This window comes from Melanotaenia boesemani, chromosome 23, assembly GCF_017639745.1.
Source record: "Melanotaenia boesemani isolate fMelBoe1 chromosome 23, fMelBoe1.pri, whole genome shotgun sequence".
Lineage (NCBI taxonomy): Eukaryota > Metazoa > Chordata > Actinopteri > Atheriniformes > Melanotaeniidae > Melanotaenia > Melanotaenia boesemani.
This window is the reverse complement of record NC_055704.1, coordinates 5,644,826-5,666,070: the sequence shown is the minus strand read 5'-3', so window position 1 is coordinate 5,666,070 and position 21,245 is coordinate 5,644,826. Positions and strand designations below refer to the sequence as shown.

The window sequence follows — 21,245 nt, the reverse complement described above, 5'->3', positions numbered from 1 at the left end:
AGTGGAGAAACTGATTACAGACATTTTTGCTGCTTCTATTAGCTGTCAGTCAACTGTCCTCCTGTGGCTCCTGACAGGTGCTGCAGATAGACATACCTGTGGAGGTTTTCAGCTCCCCATCTGCTCTACCCAGAGACCCCGCCCTGAGGAAGCAGCACCTTGAAGACCTCATCACCAAGATCCATGGCTCCTTCAGTTTCATGCAGGTAGTTTTAGGGTGTAGATTCTGGGGGACAAGATGCAAGTCATGAATATTTGAGCGGTTGGTAAATCAGCTGGCTGTGTTGCACACTGCTTAACTAACAGTTCCCGTTGCAGATCTTCTCTTTTAGTCCCATGTCAGGATGACTTCATCTGTTAGATGGCGCCATCCTTTCATCTTTCCTCTCACATTGTTTTCCTGATCTGCTCGTGCATGACCCTTCAGCCATGACTTGGTGAAACGTATAATACTATGCTACGTTAGCACTTCCAGCTCGTCCATTTTGTAAGCACTTGAGCAGAACGTCCTCCAAATCTTTACAATGGATTGTCTTAAAATGTCGACTGTTGGTGCTTTTAAACAGATGCAGTTCTAGTTTTCTGGTTAGTTTCTGGTTGGCTCTGTTCTGGAGTCTCAGAACCATGGGACTTTCTGGTGAACCACCCTTCATTCACACCAGTTTTAGGATGTCAACACAAGCTCTCCTAAATTATCTGAGATTTTGATGGGTTGCCAGGCAACATAATGCTGTGACATTCAGGTTTTACTCTGAGTGACTGGTTCCAGAGTTTGACCAACCTCTGGGAGTGAATCTGAACTTTATTTTCAGTGGATGGTCTATAGTCGGTCGCTGGTTCGAATCTCTGCTGGGGGGAGGTTCGAACCTTGAGGGCGGTGGCCTTTCTGTGTGGAGTTTGCATGTTCTCCCCGTGTATGCGTGGGTTCTCTCCAGGTACTTCGGCTTCCTCCCACTGTCCAAAGACATGCATGTTAGGTTAATTGATCACTCTAAATTCTCCCTAAGAGTGTGTGTGAGTGTGAATGGTTGTTTGTCCTCTATGTGTTGGCCCTGCGATGGACTGTTGACTTGTCCAGGGTGTACCCTGCCTCTCACCTGTTAATGCTGGGATGGGCTCCAGCTTACCCGCGACCCGTAACAGACCAAGCGATACAGAGAATGAATGAATGAATAAATGGTCTATAGTCACCCTAACATCTTTATCTGTGATTGGGAGGAGACAGTTTCTTCTTCAGTGGTAGGTGCTGCAGCGGCTGTCCAGCAGCTGCAACGAGGAACGTGTGACGTCACATTCAGTCCTCCCCTTTCACCCAAATCTTTATTAGATGAGCCGTATTCCTCCTTCACTTTGAGAATTGATAATTTTTTTTTTTTGATAGTTTTGTCTCTTTAGTTATTTAAACACATAATACAGCGGTCTGGTGTTCAGGTGAACTCAGCCTTTACCCACTGATGATCTCATGAATCACCAAGAGCTGCTGGTTTTTGGTTCCAGCTGAGAATCAACATTTCAGGTTCTGAACCAATTGTTTCCTGTGTGAATGTGCCAGCCGGTACAGTATCTTGTTCAGAAACAGGCCAGTATGAAAGGGTTGTGCATTAAAATGAACACCATGGCTGTGTCCAAATGTGCACCCTATTCCATCCGTAGTGCTCTATATAAGGGTCACGCCATTTTTTCAGTGTCCGAATGTCCAGAGAAAAAAAAGTGGTGCACTCAAAATTTCCCACCTGAAAAGCATCCTGAAAAGTAGTGAGTATCGATGGTCACTAGACGGGTCAATATAGACCACAATGCATTGTGGGCAGAAGTTCAACATGGCGCACGGAGGCGAAAAACCGAGCAGCACGAAATGACCTATAAGCCAACAAAGAATAAGCTACAACATAAGGAATAAAAATATTTACACACAACTTTGGAATGACATCTTGAATGACATCTTGACAAGTGTTGTGGTTACCGTGGTGACAGCTGTTAGTCATGTGGTCTGCTGCGAGGGAAAAATGGGCAGCTTCGTGTCCGAATCGCCCAGAGAATGAGTGCACTGTGTAGTGTGCTATATGGTGCAGCCCTATGTAATGAACGAGGGGTTTGGAGTGGGGTGGACATTCGGACACAACCCATGTGATCTGACGTACTGCTGCCACCTAGTGGAGGATTGTAGCATTGGTGTTTGTCCTGCACTGAATGCTTTTACACTTTGTGAAAGTGGTACATATAACCCCAGAGATCTCCAGGTTTCTGCTGCATTTCTATTGGAAGAAATGATGCGACTTCTGAGCTCTCCAACAGATCTGAGGTATGAAAACCTGCATCGCTCCAGTCAGGAAGTAAATATTGTAAATCAGCTTAGCTTGTCAGAAACTAACTGAGCTCATTCAACTGTCAATCATGTAGTTCACACTGAAGTACAACAGGTGACAGAATATGGCTTTTTATTGGCTGGAGGAAGTTTGACCTCTCACAACCAGGGAGTATGGAGAAAACGGTTAATTTCATACAAAAACTGCTCTTAATGTCTGATACCATTTTATGAAACTTTTTGCATGATGTACTGGTTCATCAGTTGATGCAGGGCCCTAGGAAACCAACATACTAAACACTGTAAACATCTGCTTGAAGGTGGTTGCTGTTAAGAGGAATTTGAGTAAAATCGGGAAAAACTTTTTATATTTTTGTGTTGATTTGACGAACTATCCATCTTGGGATTTTGACATACCCATGTCCAATGTTTCTGTGAGATTTTTATCATTGATCCTTGCAAGGATTTTTTTATGTGGGAAAGTCGCAAAATGGAGAGCTGCATTAATGGAAATTGTTTGGGGGGAAAAGGTGCCTGACCTGAAGTGATTTTAGGGATTTTCCAACCTGGGGAAAAAAGGAAGCTGCTCACACAAACTAAGTATGCTCCTTACTGAAAAACCTCACACTTCATAAAGCATGAAGCAAAGATCTGTCCAGGATCTATAATCTGGTCTATAAAGGGGAATCAAGTGGTGTTAACTGTATTTTATTAAAATAACCTGTTGTGTTTTTTATGTTGTGTGTGTGTGTGTGTTTTGTTTTTAAGTCTTTTGGTGGTTTTATTGCATTACTGTCATGTATTTGCTTTTTGTGGAAATTTGATTATATAAATAATTTGACCTTTAATCTGCATTATTTTTAGCATTCCAGTGATAGAAAAATGAGTTTTAGAGAAAATATTCCTGGTTTTCTTGGCTGAAGTGATTGTTCATCCTGCCTTGGTGACGCTCTGAATCATTGCTGTTCGGTTTCTTCTTGTTTTGTGACGAATGTTTGTTTCTAAAACTCGTGGTTCTGTTCAGGACTCTCTCTTGGATGGCGACAGCTCTTCCACCAATGGCCAGCCCAGACTGAAGAGGCGTCCCTCCAGAGAGCCGTCTCCTCTGGGTAATGTGGAACCAGTCTACAAACTCCAATCTAGCTGATGCCTTTTTAATCATTTGTGTTTTTCTTCCCGACTAACCAGCTCAGGGGGGGTTACGAAGTCCGACTGATGCCATTCCCAAAGCCATGCATGTAAGTGTTGCAGTCTTGTAACGAACTGTCAGGGACACATCGCTTCGATTTTTAGCAACATTTATGTAAGGCTCACAGTTCAACACCAACGGAACCATTTTTATTGGCCACATTTGCTACAGTTGCTGCTCCTCTTAAAGGGAAAGTACACTGAAGTGATCAGAGAAATCCAGAACATGGTCAGGAATTGAACGACACATTTGAATTAAAAATTTTTTAGCCCATACACTAAAATAAAAGCCAGTGAAACTGTTTCAGTGCGCTACAGCCTCCCCCACTGGAAACATAAAATGTTGATAAAAGATTTTCCAATAGTTACTGTCTAAACCAACAAACATTTCTACTCGAATTACAACTTTAAACCCTGTTAGATGCATGTTGCCCAGTATAAAGTATTATTAGTGCAAAAAAACATCAGTTATTACATATCCAGTGACTGAAACAGCGTGAGTTCAGGACACATAGATAACTGTTCCCCTGCTTTGTTATATCGATGTAATCCATCAGACATTGGTAGCTTCTCAAGTCCATTAAATCACATATGGCCTTATCTACATTCCAGCATGTTGTAATGTGTAGTCCTTAGTCACAAGATAATCCTGTGTCATCTTGTCAACCTTGAGCACACAAATGCTGTAATAAACCTGTCTCTGCTTAGCGTAGTTTACCGTGTCCCCAAAAAGAATTAACTTCTGCAATACTCATGCGTTACTGTAACTGGATCATGCCGTAGGAAAAATAAACAAATGAGGTAATCATGCAATTATTGACAATGCTTCTACTGAATAACTTAAAAACTACTCTGTTGTACAGGCTACTTCCTAAGAGACGTGACACTAGGCTTCCCTGATTCATCGTATGTAAGGAAGAGTCCTTGTAGAGTGTCTGAGCCTCTGTCTTCTGGTGGTATGGCATCTTCTTCGTGCCCCCTGGTACTCCATCTGAGTCTCGCACTGAGCTTCATGTGTTCTTATTCATGCGTCATTCTGTGCAGTGCTATGAGGTTCCTGCACTGATGCTCGCCATCTCTCAGCATAGTTGCATGAGACTGTAGCACCTCCTTCTCTGGGAAACATGATGTCGATGGGCAAGGAAGGTTTTCTCCCAAACAGCAGGAAAAATGGCTTAAATCCTGTTGACTTGTGGACAGTGCAGTTGTATGCATTTACCACTTTGTTCAAATAGTCCTTCCAGTTAGGTTATTTAGTCTCTTCAGAGTCTGAAGCATGCCCAGCAGAGTTATGTTGAAACGCTCTGCTGGTTAGCTTGGGATGGGTATGCAGTTGTCCTTGAATGCTGCACCCCACTGAGGCTTTGAGGTTTCCAAAACAACTCATTCTCAAAATCTTGCCCCTGGTCATGGTGGGTTTTTGTTGGGAATCCAAATCCTAGAATAAAGTCATCAAAGATCTTGTGTGCAGCAGTTTTATCAGACTTGTTTTTGGTGTTGCATAAGCCTGTGTAAATTTTGTAAAGTGGTCTACTCTTACCAGAATGCATTCCATACTGCTTCTCTCCAGATGCAAATAATCTGTGGTGATCATTTCAAAAGCACATGTAGACTGGCTGAGCGAACGCCCATGCCTCCTCAAAGACTCTGAAGGGGGTGTAGTCTGCCAGTCCAGGCGAACTGTCCCCGATGTCCATGCGATGCTGCAGAGGCGTGTCAGCCAAGACAGCCCTACAGCATCCAAAAAGGCCCATTTATGCTGGACGCAGAACACCGATACGCAGACGGACAGTTCGTCCGTCTCCTATGTCAGAAATGCACGTAATTTCATCCGTTTTCAGCGAGCTTAGCTATCCATTACTTGACGCAGAAGACGGAGCAGTACCACTGGAAAACACGGGGGCAGTGCTGAGCAGAATAGCTGACATGCGACCAGCGAAAGAAACGAACCAAAGAAGAGTGTCAGGAAGGAAGGGAACAAAAAGCAGAAGAATTAAGACGAGGACGACAAATTGCTCGAGCTTTTGTAGAAAGACTGAGTGTTTAGGGCTTGTTGGGCAGTTAGAAACAACTTTATAGCAACAAATTACTGCTGCTAAATGGTGTCTGAAGCTGATGTCGGCTCGTGGGAGTGAACTCTGAACTCTCTGAACTCCTCCACTAAGGGGAGTGAGCACTGTCCCCTAGTAGAGGAACTGACTTAACAACCATGGCAATACAAAACACGCATGGACGTATGAGGACAGCGACGTATGATGACGTTTAAAACGGACATCGCTATTTACATACGTAAAGGATCAGAAATTGACCTTAAGCCATTTCTGTCCCATTTGCAGTGGAAAGATCTAAAATACTTCAAGAATGTTATGTACTGGTTGAATTTATGCTTTTGGCACATTTTTCATTTCTACCCCATATCAGCAATAGACTTGTGATCCAGTGTCCCACTGCACTGTTGGGACGCCTCCAAGGTTGGACAGGACTATTGTGCCCCACCAGCTTTGCTGTCTTTTTCTGTTTTCTGGACATTGGAGCCTAAGAAGCACAGCAGCCAAGCTTGACTGATCAGTAGATACTTCTATCTTGTAACTTACTGGCTGTGGTTTTTTTCTTTCGACAGCCCAATGCTCACTGTTTCCATGTTTAAAACGTTGTGTGCATCTTCTTTCTGGGCTGGATTTTTCACTTTTCTGTCTTGCCCCCCCAACCCCCCCCCCCCCCCCCCCCCTTTTTTCTTTTTTTTTTTTTTTTGTTTTTGTTTTTTTGTTTTTTTGTTCTGGCTGAGACCAGCAACATGCACAGTGAGGTACTGGAGAGCTTCACAGATAACTTTACCAGTATCAAGTTTTTTTGTTTTTTTTTTAGTATGTGGTTAGGCCTATCTTTGACCGTTATTTTTCTAGATGGCCTTCCTCCTCTTTTGCTTTGGTAAAAGCTGAAGGCTTGCTTCTCCTCAAACTCTACTCTGTAAGCATCAGCTTATCTGAAACCTTTGGGTCCTGCTGGAAAGGCTTTATCTGCTCGTACAGCATCATCTTAAACCCGTCAGCAATGTTTGCAAAAACTGACTCTCTGTGGGTTCGGGGTTATACTTCAGCTTCTAAACTGCACCATGGATCTCAGACAAAAAGTATTGTTTGCATCTAAGAAAGCTAAAATAGGACTGGCGAGGAGTTTCTTTTCAGTCTTGGACAGCATGGGTCAGTAAATGATAGAGTTCTGAAGTATCTTTCTCTATAAATTGTGCTCTGAGGACTTGTCTTGAAGGACTGTGTGATAGTTCTTGTCTGCTTTTCAAGTAGGTTTTGAGTTTAACTTCAGGTGCTATAGACTGGATTACAACTTCAACGGTCTCACCTGCAACATAGCCTTTTATCAGCCCACACCTGGTACAGTCTCTCTTCCTCTTAAAGGGAAAGTGCAATGATCAGGCATCCAGAACAAAGTCATCAACTGAACACCACATTCGAATTCAACAAATTATTTCTAGCCCATGCACTGAAGACACAACTAAATGGAACTGCTGCAGTGCGCTGCGTACGCTCATTTGTTTGTCGTTCTGTTGATTCTTCCTATATGCTGATAATTAACTGTAAACCATGTGGCTTAATTTCCCACGTTCAGTCCACCCCGCTGCCTCCCAGGATGTTGGAGCGTAAAACCAGTCTAACCAGTGCAGAGCAGTCTCTGGACACCAGTGACGTGGATCTTTGTCAGGTAAGAAGTGGAAAGATGTATAGTGGTGTCCTGCATGTATGGGAGGAGCTGAGGTTGCCTTGTTTCTGCAGGAGCAGCTGCAGCTGGCCGAGCGGCAGACGTTCTCCTCACCACCGCTGTTCCGCAGGAACTCTGCTGCCTCCGGTCTGGATGAGAACATCTGTCCACCACCAGTAAGTCCACCTCCTTCCTCCAGTCCAACTGACATTTATAGGATCTTTAACATGATGGTGGGCTTGAGATTAAGAGTATTTCTTAAAGGAGTAATAGATGGCAAATAAACTGGAAACAAATTAAACACGTACTGGATGTTAAACCATGCAGAGGTTTGAGGTAAAAAACTACAGAAGCTCTCTCCATTATTTATTCTCCAAAAAGGAGCAATACGCAATTAATGATGTTGGATATTTGATTATATTTGTAGTAAACATGAGTAATTTTCAGATCTGGTTGCCTATCCAAGGCACAATTAATGCTTTGGGTTAAAAATAATTACCAGAAATGGCTCTGTGTTCATGAGGCGGTGTATCCGGGTAGAGGAATATACCAGATAGCGACGGATACATCAGCTACACAATAACGTGATGTCATAGCAGCAACGCCTTTCTCGAATTATAACGAAGAAAGCCACCCAGAAACGGAGGAGAATGGTGGACATCTGTGCCGTACCGATCCGTCCTGTCTTGTACCGACCTGTACCAGAGTGACCTGTCCCAGAATGACCCATTCCGGGTTGACCCGTACTGAACTGACTCATCCCATCTAATGCCGACCTATACCGACTTGTCTCGTACCGAACCGTCTCACACATCCCGAACCGACACGTGCCGTACCAGATTGACCCTTTGGTAGAAACGGGGCTTTACTTGTATTTTTACAAATAAAAGGTTTGAGGAATCAAACTGTCGCATTTCCATCTAGTCTTATTAATTTTTCTCTACATTTGCATACATATGTTTTAGCCTTGAAGACCCTAAAAGGAAGGATCAAAGGATCTACAGTATAAAAAAAAAAACACTGGCTTTAAAAGGAGTTGATGCAAAAATCGATGCTGCAACACAGCTGAAATGATCACTTAATAAAAAAAAATAAAAGTTTGAGTGAAATGCACAGAAATGACTGAGGAGGGCAGAATGGTTGAGGCTACACAGCTGTTCAGCCACATGACCTTCTTCCATGGCTCCAGAGTCCAGTCTTTATACTCCCTAGCAACCTGAAGCCTTTTTCTCCGGTTAGCCTCACTGAGGTTTTCTTATGGCTACACAGCTGTTCAGTCCCTTGAGTTCCTTCACACTGTTCATGTGGAAATGTTCTTTCACTATTAAACATAGTCCTGAGTTCTACTGTTTTTCTTCCATCTGGTTCCACCAATCATTGAAGTGATCATCAATCACCATCATTCGGGATGTTTTTCTGACCACATTTCTTCCTGGAAGATGATGGTTAAGTTTCTGCTTCTCACGTGTTTTCTCTGCTTTCTGTCTGTGATCTGAGCCTTCTGAAGCAGACCAATCTCTTTTCTTTCCACATGGTTGTTTAAGACATGAGAAGCTGCTCGTTGCATTGGTTGGGGTTGAATAAATTGGACTTCTTCCTGCTACTCTTTGGACATATTGCACTGAGATGATTTCTTTTGATTTTGATTCATTTAGCTGTTTGTTCTTTGTAACATGTTAAAAATAAACCACTGATTGATTGAACATGTCGATCTTGTCCAGAGGCCGGCGGCTGATTTGGGGAAGCGGTCTCCCTGTAACGGGGTGAGGTCCTCTACGCCACCCCAGGCAGACTCCTTTTCCACGCCCCCCACCAGGCGGGCTCTCAGTTCTGCTCAGCTTCCCAACATCCAGCCGGTGAGTTTCATCTATGCCGGGGTTCTTGGTTAGATTGTTGACCTGTCTCCATCTCTGCAGCCATGTTGGTTTCCTGTTCCTCAAAGGTGGGTACCACTCTGCCCCAGAACGGGGAACTCAACTACAAACCCAGTCCTGCAGTTTTCTCTAAGCCCAGGTACAGCACTGCCAGCACCCAGACACCTCCAGAGTTTGCTCATCCTGAAGACCCTCAGATGGGTACGTAGACCTGTGACCATGACCTGCAGCCTACCTCGGTTTTACCGGCTGATTCTTGTTCTGCTGTGACCTCTGTAGCATGCCAGTTAGATTACACAGCGGGCGGCAGCGGGCAGTCCTTCCTGTCACCTGGTCGGCCAGGTGGAGGCGTGAGTAGGCCCAGCCAGTACTACAGAGGACCGGTGAGAGGTATGACACGTGGTGGAAAAGGACTGGCACAAAGCTTTCGCTCCTCTGCTTGGCTCAGAGGTATCTGTCCTCCACTCGTCTTCCTTGTCCTTCATCTTCCTGTTAAATGTTCAAATGATGGATGAAAAAATGGAGGTCTTCCTGAACGTGATCTCTTCTCCTCAGGAGGATCCTACATCCCGCAGTCTCATCTCAGGGAGTCCGGACCTCTCCTCTATGCAGCCAGCGTGAGTCCCAGTTCCCTTCATCATTCCAACCTAAACCATGTCACCCCTGCAGGGATCACCAGTATAATCTGCCGTTTTTTGTGCTTTTTCTAGCAATAGTTATAAAATTAGTTGCACACAGCGTTTATACTTGGGGTTACAGCATGGATGTTGTTTCTGTCCCTGTGATCGGGTGAGTTATGTTGTCTGTTATAAAACCACATAGAAACATTCCAGCATTCATTTAAATCATGTGACCTCCACCCAGTAAAGTCACATCTGTCAGAAAGATAGAAAAGATGGAACAAGTTCTCCTGCCCTGTAAATTTTTTCAATTTAAACTGATAGCATGAAACCTCACCTGGAGACATTAGAGGTTAGTTACTTTTATTACATTATTAGTTGTTTGTATTAAAATTAGTTTTATTAGATGAAAATTATCTTAAATTACTCTATATTACAATTTCAATATTTATGTTTTTTTTCGTATTTACCAAATTCATCCTAAAAGCTGGATTGGACACTCTGGCGGGCCGGTTCTGGCCCCCAAGCTGTATGTTTGACACCCTTACCCTAAACAGTGACCTATAGAGTGATCTCCAGTTAGACTGATCATATTACGGTTCCTCAGATATCTGCATCTTCACAATCAAGCCGTGGTTGAAGGATTCGTTGAAAGCTGTTGGACCTGCTTCGGCTTCTTTTAATAATTTGTTTTCCTGACAGGAATCTGGATACCAACCCATGTACAGACGAGGAGGAGGAGGGAGACACAACTCCAGTGGTGAGAACAGACAGATCAGACTCAGCCTTTCCACCCAGTCCTCTCAGCAAGGCAGAGTAAAATGTATAGTTTTTGTACTGCTAGCACAACATGGACATATTTTGAAAATACTAATGTGGAAACGATGATGGATCAGATTTCAGCTACCAAAAAAAGACAAGAAAATATGATGAGGCATGTCTTACCCTGGGCTTTAGCAGGTAACGGTCAATGAAGAGAGACCATAGTGTTGTACATCTCAAACATCAGCATCTGACAGTAGGAAGCCACTTGGGGACGTCTCATCCTGAATACAGAGAAAAGCCTGATCATAACTTTAGAAATAAACTGGTTGTATTTACCAGAGTTTTACTAAAGCAGCATCCGTCTCATTGGAAGCTCAGCAGATTGCAGAGTTCCTGGTTTAAACATCTCGCACTGCAGCAGAGGAGCTGATTCCTTCTGCCACCGACATGGTTTAACTGTGGTTAACGAAGAAGCAGCCAGTAAACTAAAGACTGTTTCGTGTCACAGTTCTTCGTACGTTTCTTTGTGAGCATCGGGGTGGATGTGGCAGTGGGATCAGAGGGGCTAGACATTGTTGATGAAAAGGGAGCCCTGCAGGAAAAAGTCTGGTAATATCTGGAGTATATCTCTGAGATCACCTCAGTTCTACACCCTAGATTCAGTCAGGTGAGGTTAGATCACCACTTAGACCAGTGGACGTTAAACTACTCAGTACTGGGAATAAAACTGCTGCTGTAAGCTTTTAAAGAAATAACAGAAAAAATATGTAATAAGACACAGAATGACATCAATAAGTCTAATTTGTTCAATGGAATAACTGTAGGATTAAATGGATGAGGTACACATCCCTGTGACTGGTCCCAGTCCTTCCAGTATAGCTAATGACCACAGAGATGTTTAGTTATTCCAGAGGCATCTATTGACTCAATTTAACGTCAGAAACAGCGGAATTCGTATCACTACAATAGATGTTATTAATAAATCAGGTTTTCTTTTTTCTGTACTAGATGAAAAACTTCTCAAAGGGTCGAATCTAAAATGAACTCAGACAAAAAACTAAGAAAGGTGGAGAAAACTTGACGGAGCAGGTGGAGGGCGGAGAAGGCGGAGGGAAGAGCAGGTGGAGGGCGAAACAGGTGGCGGGGGGAGCTGGTGGATGGCAGAGGAGGCGGAGAAGGTGGAGGGCAGAGCAGGCGGGGCAGGCAGAGAGGAACGGTTTGTGTGAACCACTAGCTGCTTCCAGTTCCAGATGAAGCTAGTCTGTGTTTTGGTCTCTGGAGACGTGGAGCTAGTAACCGTCCATCTGTGGCTCGGTGTCCTGCTGCAGGTCACGGCTCTTTCATAGACGTATGAAAACATGGAACTTATTTCTTTAGTCAATGTTTTGGTAAACTGATGCATTAATACAGGAAATTGGGCTTTTAATGGCTTTATTTTCACAATAAAACTACAGGATTGTAAGTAGTGAACAGATTTAATTTATCCAGCTTACTTCACATCAGAAAGAGGTGGCTGGTCTTAAAATAAAACTCCCAGTCTGAAAACTGGTTCCACTTCGGCCCTGGTTAATGTGTTAGCTGTGCATGCCATCCTGTACATGAAGCAGTGAACTAACCTCAACCTCACATTTCTTGCATTACGCTTCATTGTTGCCGTGAGGTGTTCAATGACAAACCGTAGCTTTGGGTTCTATATAAACAGCTTATATTCATCATTCATGCAGGTCAGATGTTAATCAGAACTTGTACTCAACTTACCGGCTGATTCCTTTATGCCGATGGAGGACTGTAGTGGTTCTAAGACTGAACTCAGCTGAGAAGTTATTTATACTGGATCTTCTGGTCTTAAAACTCCAGTTTTTTTCTCTTTAGTCTAACCCAGTCTGTAGCAGCTGGAACTTTTAATCCCAGTATAAACCAGTCTGTAGAAGCTGAAGCTATTAATCCCAGTATTAACCAGTCTGTAGAAGCTGAAGCTTTTAATCCCAGTATTAACCAGTCTGTAGAAGCTGAAGCTTTTAATCCCAGTATAAACCAGTCTGTAGCAGCTGGAGCTTTTAATCCCAGTCAGCTTCATGATGTTTCTCAGCTGTCAGATTATGAGGCTAAAATGATGTAAAATGAATGTATGAATAGATAGAGAAGCATAAAGGCCGACCAGAAGAAGAAAGCAGAATTTATTACTAACAGAACCTCCCTGAGCCGCCACCTTATCATGGTGGAGGAGTTTGTGTGTCCTGACGATCCTAGCGGCTATGTTGTCAGGGGCTCATGCCCCTGGTAGGGTCACCCATGGCAAACAGGTGTCTAGGGGAGGGACCAGACGAAGTGTGGCTCAAATCACCCCTGTGATGATGAGAAAGCAAGGACCAAGGTTTCCCTTGCCCGGACGTGGGTCACCAGGGCCCCCCCTCTAGAGCCAGGCCTGGAGGTGGGGTACGAAGATGAGCGCCTGGTGGCCGGGCCTTTGCCCATGGGGCCCGGTCGGGCTCAGCCCGAAAGGGTGACATGGGCCTCTCATCCCGTGGGCTCACCACCTGCAGGAGGGGCCATAGGGGTCGGGTGCAGTGTGAGCCTGGTGGCTACCAGAGGCAGGGACCCTGGTGGTCTGCTGATCCTCGGTTGCAAAAGCTAGCTCTAGGGATGTGGAATGTCACCTCTCTGGCGGGGAAGGAGCCTAAGGTGGTGCGCAAGGTTGAGTGGTTCCAGCTAAATATAGTACCTTGATGCACGGCTTGGGCTCTGGAACCACTGTCCTCGAGAGGGGCTGGACCCTCTTCCATTCTGGAGTTGCTCCCGGTGAGAAGCGCCGAGCAGGTGTGGGCATGCTCATTGCCCCCCGACTTGGCGCCTGTACGTTGGGGTTTACTCCGGTGGACAAAAGGGTTGCCTCTCTCAGCCTTCAGGTGGGAGGGATGGGTCCTGACTGTTGTTTGTGCTTATGCACCAATTAGCAGTTCAGAGTATCCACCCTTTTTGGAGTCCTTGGAAGTGATGTTGGGGAGCACTCCTTCCGGGGACTCCCTCGTTCTGCTGAGGGACTTCAATGCTCATGTGGGCAATGACAGCGTGATTGGGCGGAACAGCCCCCCTAATATAAATCTGAGTGGTGTTTTGTTGCTGGACTTCTGTGCTCGTCATGGACTGTCCATAACGAACACCTTGTTCAGACATAAGCGTGTCCACATGTGCACTTGGCACCAGGACACTCTAGGCCAAAGTTCGATGATTGACTTTGTAGTCGTGTCGTCGGACTTGCGGCCGCATGTTCTGGACACTCAGGTGAAGAGAGGGGTGGAGCTGTGAACTGATCACCACCTGGTGGTGAGTTGGCTCAGATAGTGGGGGAGGATGCCGGTCAGGCCTGGCAGACCCAAGCGTGTTGTGAGGGTCTGCTGGGAACGTCTGGTAGAGTCCCCTGTCAGAAAGAGTTTCAACTCCCACCTCCGGAGTGGAGCTTCAACCATGTCCCAGGTGAGGCGGGGGACATTGAGTCCGAATGGGCTGTGTTCCGTGCCTCTGTTTTTGAGGCCAGCCGCAGCTGTGGCCGTAAGGTCGTCGGTGCCTGTTGTGGCGGTAACCACCGAACTCGTTGGTGGACACCAGCAGTAAAGGATGCTGTCAAGCTGAAGGAGTCCTATCGGGCCTTTTGGCCTGTGGGACTCCAGAGGCAGCTGATGGGTATCGGCAGGCTAAGCGGAGCGCAGCTTTGGTGGTCGCTAAGACAAAAACTCGGGCATGGGAGGAGTTTGGAGAGGCCATGGAGAATTACTTCCGGACGGCTTTGAGGAGATTCTGATCCACCATCCGGCGGCTCAGGAGGGGAAAGCAGTGCTCCTTCAACACTGTGTACAGTGGGGATGGGGGGCTGCTGAACTCGACTCGGGACGTTGTGAGGCAGTGGAAGGAATACTTCGAAGACCTTCTCAATCCCACCAACACGTTGAGCTACCCCAGACTCTGCTTCCGATGAGGAAGGACCACATAGAGGTCTCTTAGCAACATAGTAGTGATAGTGATCTTTTTATGATGAAATGTGATAAATAATGCTGTTGGATCGTTGTGGATTTACAGGATAGTCTCTGAATAAACACAACCTTTAGTGGCTGGATTGTAAACCTCTTGGATAGGATGTTAATGCCTGGGAAAACCAACATTTCTGGGTCATATCATCTCACTGAGAATCAGAAGCTGCACGTTCAGCTGTGTTGCACTGTTTCCATTTTCTGATCTGGTCTCTTTTCTCTTGAACAGCTTGGAGTGACTCTTCCCAGGTGAGCAGCCCAGACCGGGAAGGAACCTTTATAACCATGGACTCGGGTCATGGCGACTCCATGTCAGTATCCACAGTGGAGGTCCCACTCACTCCCCACAGCCACCACCCCACCGCCTTACTTCCTATGCAGCTCTACCCACTCTCCCAGCCACTGCGTGTTGCGTTCACTGCCTCTCGCACCGCCAACTTTGCCCCAGGAAACCTAGACCAGCCCATCGTGTTTGACCAGCTGCACAGCAACCTGGGGGAGATGTACGACACCCACATCGGCCGCTTCACCTGCCCCGTCAACGGGACCTACGTCTTTATCTTCCACATCTTAAAACTCGCCATCAATGTTCCCCTCTATGTTAACCTCATGCGCAACGAGGAGGTGATGGTGTCGGCGTACGCCAATGACGGAGCTCCAGATCACGAGACTGCCAGCAACCACGCCATCCTACCTCTGTTCCAAGGGGACCAGGTGTGGCTCCGGCTGCATCGGGGTGCCATCTATGGAAGCACCTGGAAGTACAGTACCTTTTCTGGCTTCCTGCTGTATCAGGACTGATCAGCTGGAAGCCGAACGGCCCTCTTCTTCCATGTGGACTGGTGGATTTGTCCCTCATGGGGATCAAACTGGCGTCTCATGTGGTCAGTTGCCCTTGTCACCATAAAACCCATTCAGAATGTTGATCTATTGGTGAAAAATGGCGTTTCTTTACACTTAGAGTAGGTTTAGGGGTTACGTAAGCTTGACTCAGACGGACTTGCTGGACTCCTGTTCAGTAGATTGTGGTGTTGCACCTGGAGCCGGGTCCCAGCTTCTGAACTCCCGTTGCAGTATATCATTGTTTAGCACGGCCTCCAGTCACATTTTGGTGGCAACTCTTTTGCAATGTTATGAATTTGTGCCTTCTTTTTTTTCTGGTTGGCTTTTGGACAACTGTCCGGGTGTTAAACCGTTAATGGTTTAACTAACGAGGTGAATTATAAGTGACTAGAAGCACTCTATGCTCGATGCTGGTCTCATGACATCTGGACTAGCTCAGGATGGGAGAAATGTACTGTAGGTAGGTGGTGGGAATGGTGTTGTACACTTGAGACCAACTTGGAGCACCGACAGGTTGTTTGGAGAAATAAATGGTCTGTTAGTGCCTGAATAAAAGATTAGCAGTGATGTTTGGTGGGTTTTTTTTCTGTGAAAGAACTGGACAAGTTAATGTCCTCTAGTTTTAGGCTAACATAATTCTGCAGTTCAGTGCTCAAGCATAGCGTCACCTCAAAAGCAACGGCACATTAGAGCAGAACCCCACAGAGGAAGTCTGTGAGGTGTTCACTGTACAGAGACCGCATTGTTCAAATGAAAACCATGTCCACACTGAGACGAAAAAAGGTGTGTCTGCTTAACTATTTTATCATTTGGACACTTCCTTCATATGGAATAACATACCATCCCAGTCCAGCAGATGTTAGCAGACAACAGGAAGCAGCAATGATAACATGTAGCATAGCAACATGATGCGAAAAATCAGCTAAAATACTTTACCATGCATCGGCATCCAAACCAAAAAATTCCAACCTCAGCAGTTAATGGACACGCTCTAGAGTAACTGATTTTGAAAGGTGTGGACGTTTCCATGGTTACTGTGTGTGATGTGGGCCTCTTTGATCATTACTTTTTTTTCTTTGAGAGTATGATTCCTGTTTACACAAATGTCTCAATGGAGATAACAAAACTGTGTACAACTGAAAACACCAGTGGGATATTTAACCAGGTCTTCTCTTTAACATCTGCCCTGTCAGGGGCTTCAGTCAATGAGCTTGTTGCTAGTTTTAATGCTAAAATGCTGAATATTATGGGTGCTATTGCTCCTATTAAGGTGAAGTTGTGTCTGGAAGGTAAGTCTCCATGGAGAAATTCCACACTGGTGAAAAATGGAACAAGAGTGTCGGAAAGCTGAGCGCAGATGGAGGAAAAACAAATCTACAGTTTCATTATGACATGTATAAAAAGAAACTTCACTCTTATAACTTACAACTGAGGAATGTTACCAAGAAAATTAGTAAAAGTATAAAAAAGTTTATTACAGGAAAATTATTGAATACAGAATTACTTGCAAGTAATTGAGAGTGGTCGTTTCGACTCGCGTGAAGTTGAGAGAGACTCTGGGGAGGCAAGAGGAAAAACAATAGATATACGTTTCTGTAGAAAGAATCTTCCTTCCTGAAGACCTTGGGTGGACACACAGCTCCAAGAGCTGGCGTCAAAACAACCTCACATAGTTGTGTCTTCACCAGAACCAGCCTGACTAAAGGTCTGGGGCAGGACCAGATAAAGGTCATCTTACCTTCGTAGTGAACTTTTAACAGAACATGTATATGAAGAGAATAAACCTTAAACGTGAATGTTACGGCTGCCTGTCATTTCACTAATTGCCCTCTCATTTTGCATGGAAATGCCTGTGTGTCGTCACCCATCTGAGATTGGTCATGCTCTACACACCTTATTTCCTGCCTACTGAGGATTGGCTCCTTACACCACACCTCAGCCTTCATCAAGCTGATTGGATAATTGCCAGGCCAATCATCATCCCTACAGCCACCTGATGAGGAAATAAAAGCCATTTGCAGCTGTGTATTCTTTGGCAACTGTTTGCACAGTGTGCCCTTGGTCTGAGAGCTTTGGTTATGAGCATGTGTTTGTTTGGTGGTTTTGTGAATTAGAGAAACTTAGTTTAGAGTAGATCTCCTACAGTGTTAAACTGTTTGGGCTTTTGTGTTCTCCTTTTGTCAAGGGGTGGTGAAACCGAGGCCTCATGAATCATCGAGCCAACTTTGACCCAAATGCATGAAAATGGCTTGCTGTTCTGAATCATTTGACCAAATTAAAGAGCTCCATTTGCTGGCTGTGGGCGTCTGATGCATCAGAAGATCAGCGTTGCAGTTGACACCTCAAATCTGTCATCCCTATATCAACTTGGAATACGTATTCAATAAACGATATGTAATCTACCATGAGTGAATATTTATTTTCTGTTCTTCATAAATTATAAAGAGGGGTTATTAGTTAAGATTAGTTAAGGTAACAGAATTGTGGTGTAACTTAAGTATACCAATCTGTAATGACAATAGTCTACTCACAGTGGGAACATATGAGGGAAGGGTGCTTGTGCAACAGGGATAGTGATTGTGTTAGTGATTTTAGACAGTTGTAGTAAAATTGTTTACTGTTTTATGTGTCTTATTATTTATAATAAATATTGCAAATGCATCTTATCAGCTATCTCATGAGTTTGTTTTTCTTTTCTTTTTTTGCATAGCTGATTGTGGTAGAATGTGGCACACTGCACATTTATGTACATAGATTATTTACTCCGAGTTTTTTTTATGTGATCTTTATCTTCTATCTAGTTTTTTTTAATTGTTTATTTATTTTATAATGTTTTTGGCATTCAGGGTGGACAGCAAAGTAAGATTTTCGTTGTTCAGGGAAACTTGTTTCCTTGAATCTTGAAATGTATTATGAGAAAAATGCTTTGGCAACTTTGTGATGTGTCATAAATTTTTATTTAAAAACGTATTTTCTCAATAATGTCAGGCTTCAGTCTGCTCCTCTTCTGGCACACTACCTATCCAGCTTTGGAGAGGTTGCACCTGAAAGAAACACAAGAACAAAATTGTAATTAACCAACTTTAAAATGATTAAAACTCTCTGCTGATGATGATCAGAAACCAGCTCGGGTGTCTGAGGTCTTGCAGGTTGTAGTTTTCCTCTGCAGCTGCAGACCAAGACGTTTCCTCAGATGCTTCTGGTTGAAGTTTGATTAATCTTAAAAACTGCTTTTTGCAAGGCTATTAAAAACATTTATATAAGGAGAAGGAAATAAAGCTTACATGTGATGTTGAAGACACCGCCCGATCTGTCCTTCTCTCATACTCCGAGCTCCTTCTGGCAACGGCGTCTTGCGCAGACGTTTGTTTCCCAAAATCTTTAAAAGCTAAGTGTGATCCAATATAAGCTAATGCTGATGTGATGCTTCCCCTAATTTTGTTGTCAAAATGTAATGTCGTACAATCGCTGGCAGAATCTCCTCTCAACAACCCGCGATCTCCTCAGCGTTTGGAATCTCTCATTGACAGGTTGACAAGACCAGTCCCTTTGAAGATCCCGCGTGGTGCTCGATACGCTCTGATGACATAACAAGGCCTCGTTTGGTCTATCACATGACTTTTGGCATGCTGAATCAATGCTCAGAGACAATGCTTGCTGGGGGCAGGTCCAAGATGGCGCTGTGAACGGTCACGTTTTTGAGAGCAGCTTTGAAATAGAACTTTTATATTCGCAGCCGGCTTATGAATGCCTTTAAATACACTCTTCCAAGTGTGGTAACACATTCTCTCAGTCTAAACCAACTCAAAAAATACCTCTTAAAGGAAAATGTCGAACTTAAACTCAAAAAGGAAAATCGCTGGAAAGTCGGATAAAATGGGAGTCGATGCTAGCAACGTTAATGCCCTCATTGACAACTGCCATGACTACACTGCTAGCATGGAGACCCCAAGATTTTCTGTGATGGACGAAGAAGATTTCCCCTCCCTGCCCGCTACCCCAGAGAAACCCCCTTCTAAGAAAGATAAAAATGAGGCAGCTAGCACAGACATTGTTGCTACATTGTCGAAGCTTATCAATACCCGGTCAGATGAGCTAAAATCCCTGATTCAAGATAACACGACGCAGATCGCATCTCTAGAAGGACATGTGGAAATTCTCTGAAACCAAATGAGTGAAGTGAAGGGGAAAGTTCAGCTCGAACTCACTCTGGATGCGGAGAAGAAACACATAAAGTGTGTTGGAGTCACGTATCACTGATATGGAAAGATATTCCCGGCGATGGAACCTGAAACTACAAGACATACCAGAGCGCATAGAAGAGAAGGATATACGTAAGGAAGTGATTCGAATCTGCCAAACTCTGTTACCTTCAGAAAAAGGAAAACTCCAGGATTTTGTTGATACTGTGCATCACGTTGGAGTGAAAAGACCCAATGGTACCAGAAGCATCATAATATAATTTTCCTCCCTCGTGTGCAGTGCAGCAATTTGGGCGCAGCCAAAAATTCTTCCTACCTGCGAGACAACAGCCTCCGTTTTACAGAGGATCTCTGCAAAGCTGACAGAGAAACCAGAATGAAGCTTTGGCCTCTGGTGGCTGAGGCCTGAAAAGCTGGTAAAGCAGCTTATTATGTGGGCGGTCGTGCCTTTATTGAAAAAAAGGAAATTCCTCTTCCAGACTGAGGTGAAACATATTATTTGCTTCTCACTCTTATGTCCACTGTTATAGGAAATTAGTATGCAATCTGTTAAGAGCTAACTTAGTTTAATATAAGCCACCTACTTGAGCTCCAGACTAAATTAGACAAACTCTATCAATTAAAAGCTAAAGGGACTTATATCAGATCCAGAAGGCAATGGCTAGAGGAAGGCGAGCAAAATTCTGCATACTTTTTCAGGTTAGAAAAATCTCAATCTAAGAATAACACAATTCATCAACTCCAAACAGATAATGGCGTGTGTAGCGATGCAGCCTGTATAGCTAACTTTTGCTCCAACTTTTATAAAAAACTCTATAGTTCTAAATATTGTGAGAATACAACTGCTGCCTTTTTAGACTCGATAAAAAATATTAAGCAAATTAGCCCTGAAGACCAAGAATTCTGTGATCGCCCAATCTCTTTAATGGAAGTTCTAGATTCAATTGATGGCTTAAAAAATAACAAATCACCTGGAACAGATGGTCTGCTGTCAGAGTTCTACAAAACATTCTCCAAAGACGAAGCTCCGTTCCTACTGGCGGTCTATAATGAAAGTATTATCCAAGGCATCCTCCCACCCACAATGACTCAAGGGCTGATAACACTCATCCCCAAGCCAAAGAAGGACCTATTACTTATTGATAATTGGCATCCAATCAGTCTTCTAAATAATGATTACAAAATACTGGCCTCTATTTTTGCGAAGCGCTTAAAACTGGTTCTGGATAATATTATCGATGAAACACAGTCAGGATTTTTAAGGAACAGACACATCTCCAATAATATCAGACTTGTGCTTGACAGGCTAGATTATCCAGAACTAATCAATGATGAAAGCTTAATCCTGTTTCTAGACTTTTACAAAGCTTTCGACTCAACTGAGCACGAGTTCATCTTTAAAACAATTGATATGTTTGGATTTGGTAACCTTTTTTGTAATACCATTAAAACTTTATACAACAACAGGAATTGCTCAATTAAATTAAAAAATGGAACTTCCCCAAGGTTTAATCTAAAATGCGGAATAAGACAAGGTTGCCCTATTTCCCCCTATTTATTTTTGCTCTCCACTCAAGTATTAGCTAACCATATCAAAAACAGTCAACTGAAGGGTATATCAATCTTGGACAGAGAAATTATCATTCTGATGATACAACAATTTTTTTTAAAGAATTCCTCATAAATCCTTCTGGCACTCGAAATTATTA

General features: G+C 44.0%; 1 protein-coding gene across 4 annotated transcripts in view; it reads left to right on the top strand.

Moving 5' to 3' along the window:
* caprin2 (caprin family member 2) overlaps positions 1-15,894 on the top strand; it is a 29,656-nt gene extending 13,762 nt beyond the window's left edge. For 2 of the 4 annotated variants that reach the window (XM_041978055.1, XM_041978054.1), the window contains exons 11-21: positions 78-206; positions 3,330-3,414; positions 3,494-3,543; positions 7,118-7,210; positions 7,282-7,383; positions 8,929-9,063; positions 9,150-9,282; positions 9,361-9,531; positions 9,637-9,698; positions 10,404-10,461; positions 14,721-15,894. In XM_041978055.1, the coding sequence (XP_041833989.1) occupies positions 78-206; positions 3,330-3,414; positions 3,494-3,543; positions 7,118-7,210; positions 7,282-7,383; positions 8,929-9,063; positions 9,150-9,282; positions 9,361-9,531; positions 9,637-9,698; positions 10,404-10,461; positions 14,721-15,292 (1,590 nt within the window). In that variant the 3' untranslated portion in view covers positions 15,293-15,894. The remainder of the gene's footprint in view (positions 1-77; positions 207-3,329; positions 3,415-3,493; positions 3,544-7,117; positions 7,211-7,281; positions 7,384-8,928; positions 9,064-9,149; positions 9,283-9,360; positions 9,532-9,636; positions 9,699-10,403; positions 10,462-14,720) is intronic. The other 2 variants (XM_041978056.1, XM_041978057.1) reach the window with 2 other exon arrangements.
* The last annotated feature ends 5,351 nt before the right edge of the window (positions 15,895-21,245 follow it).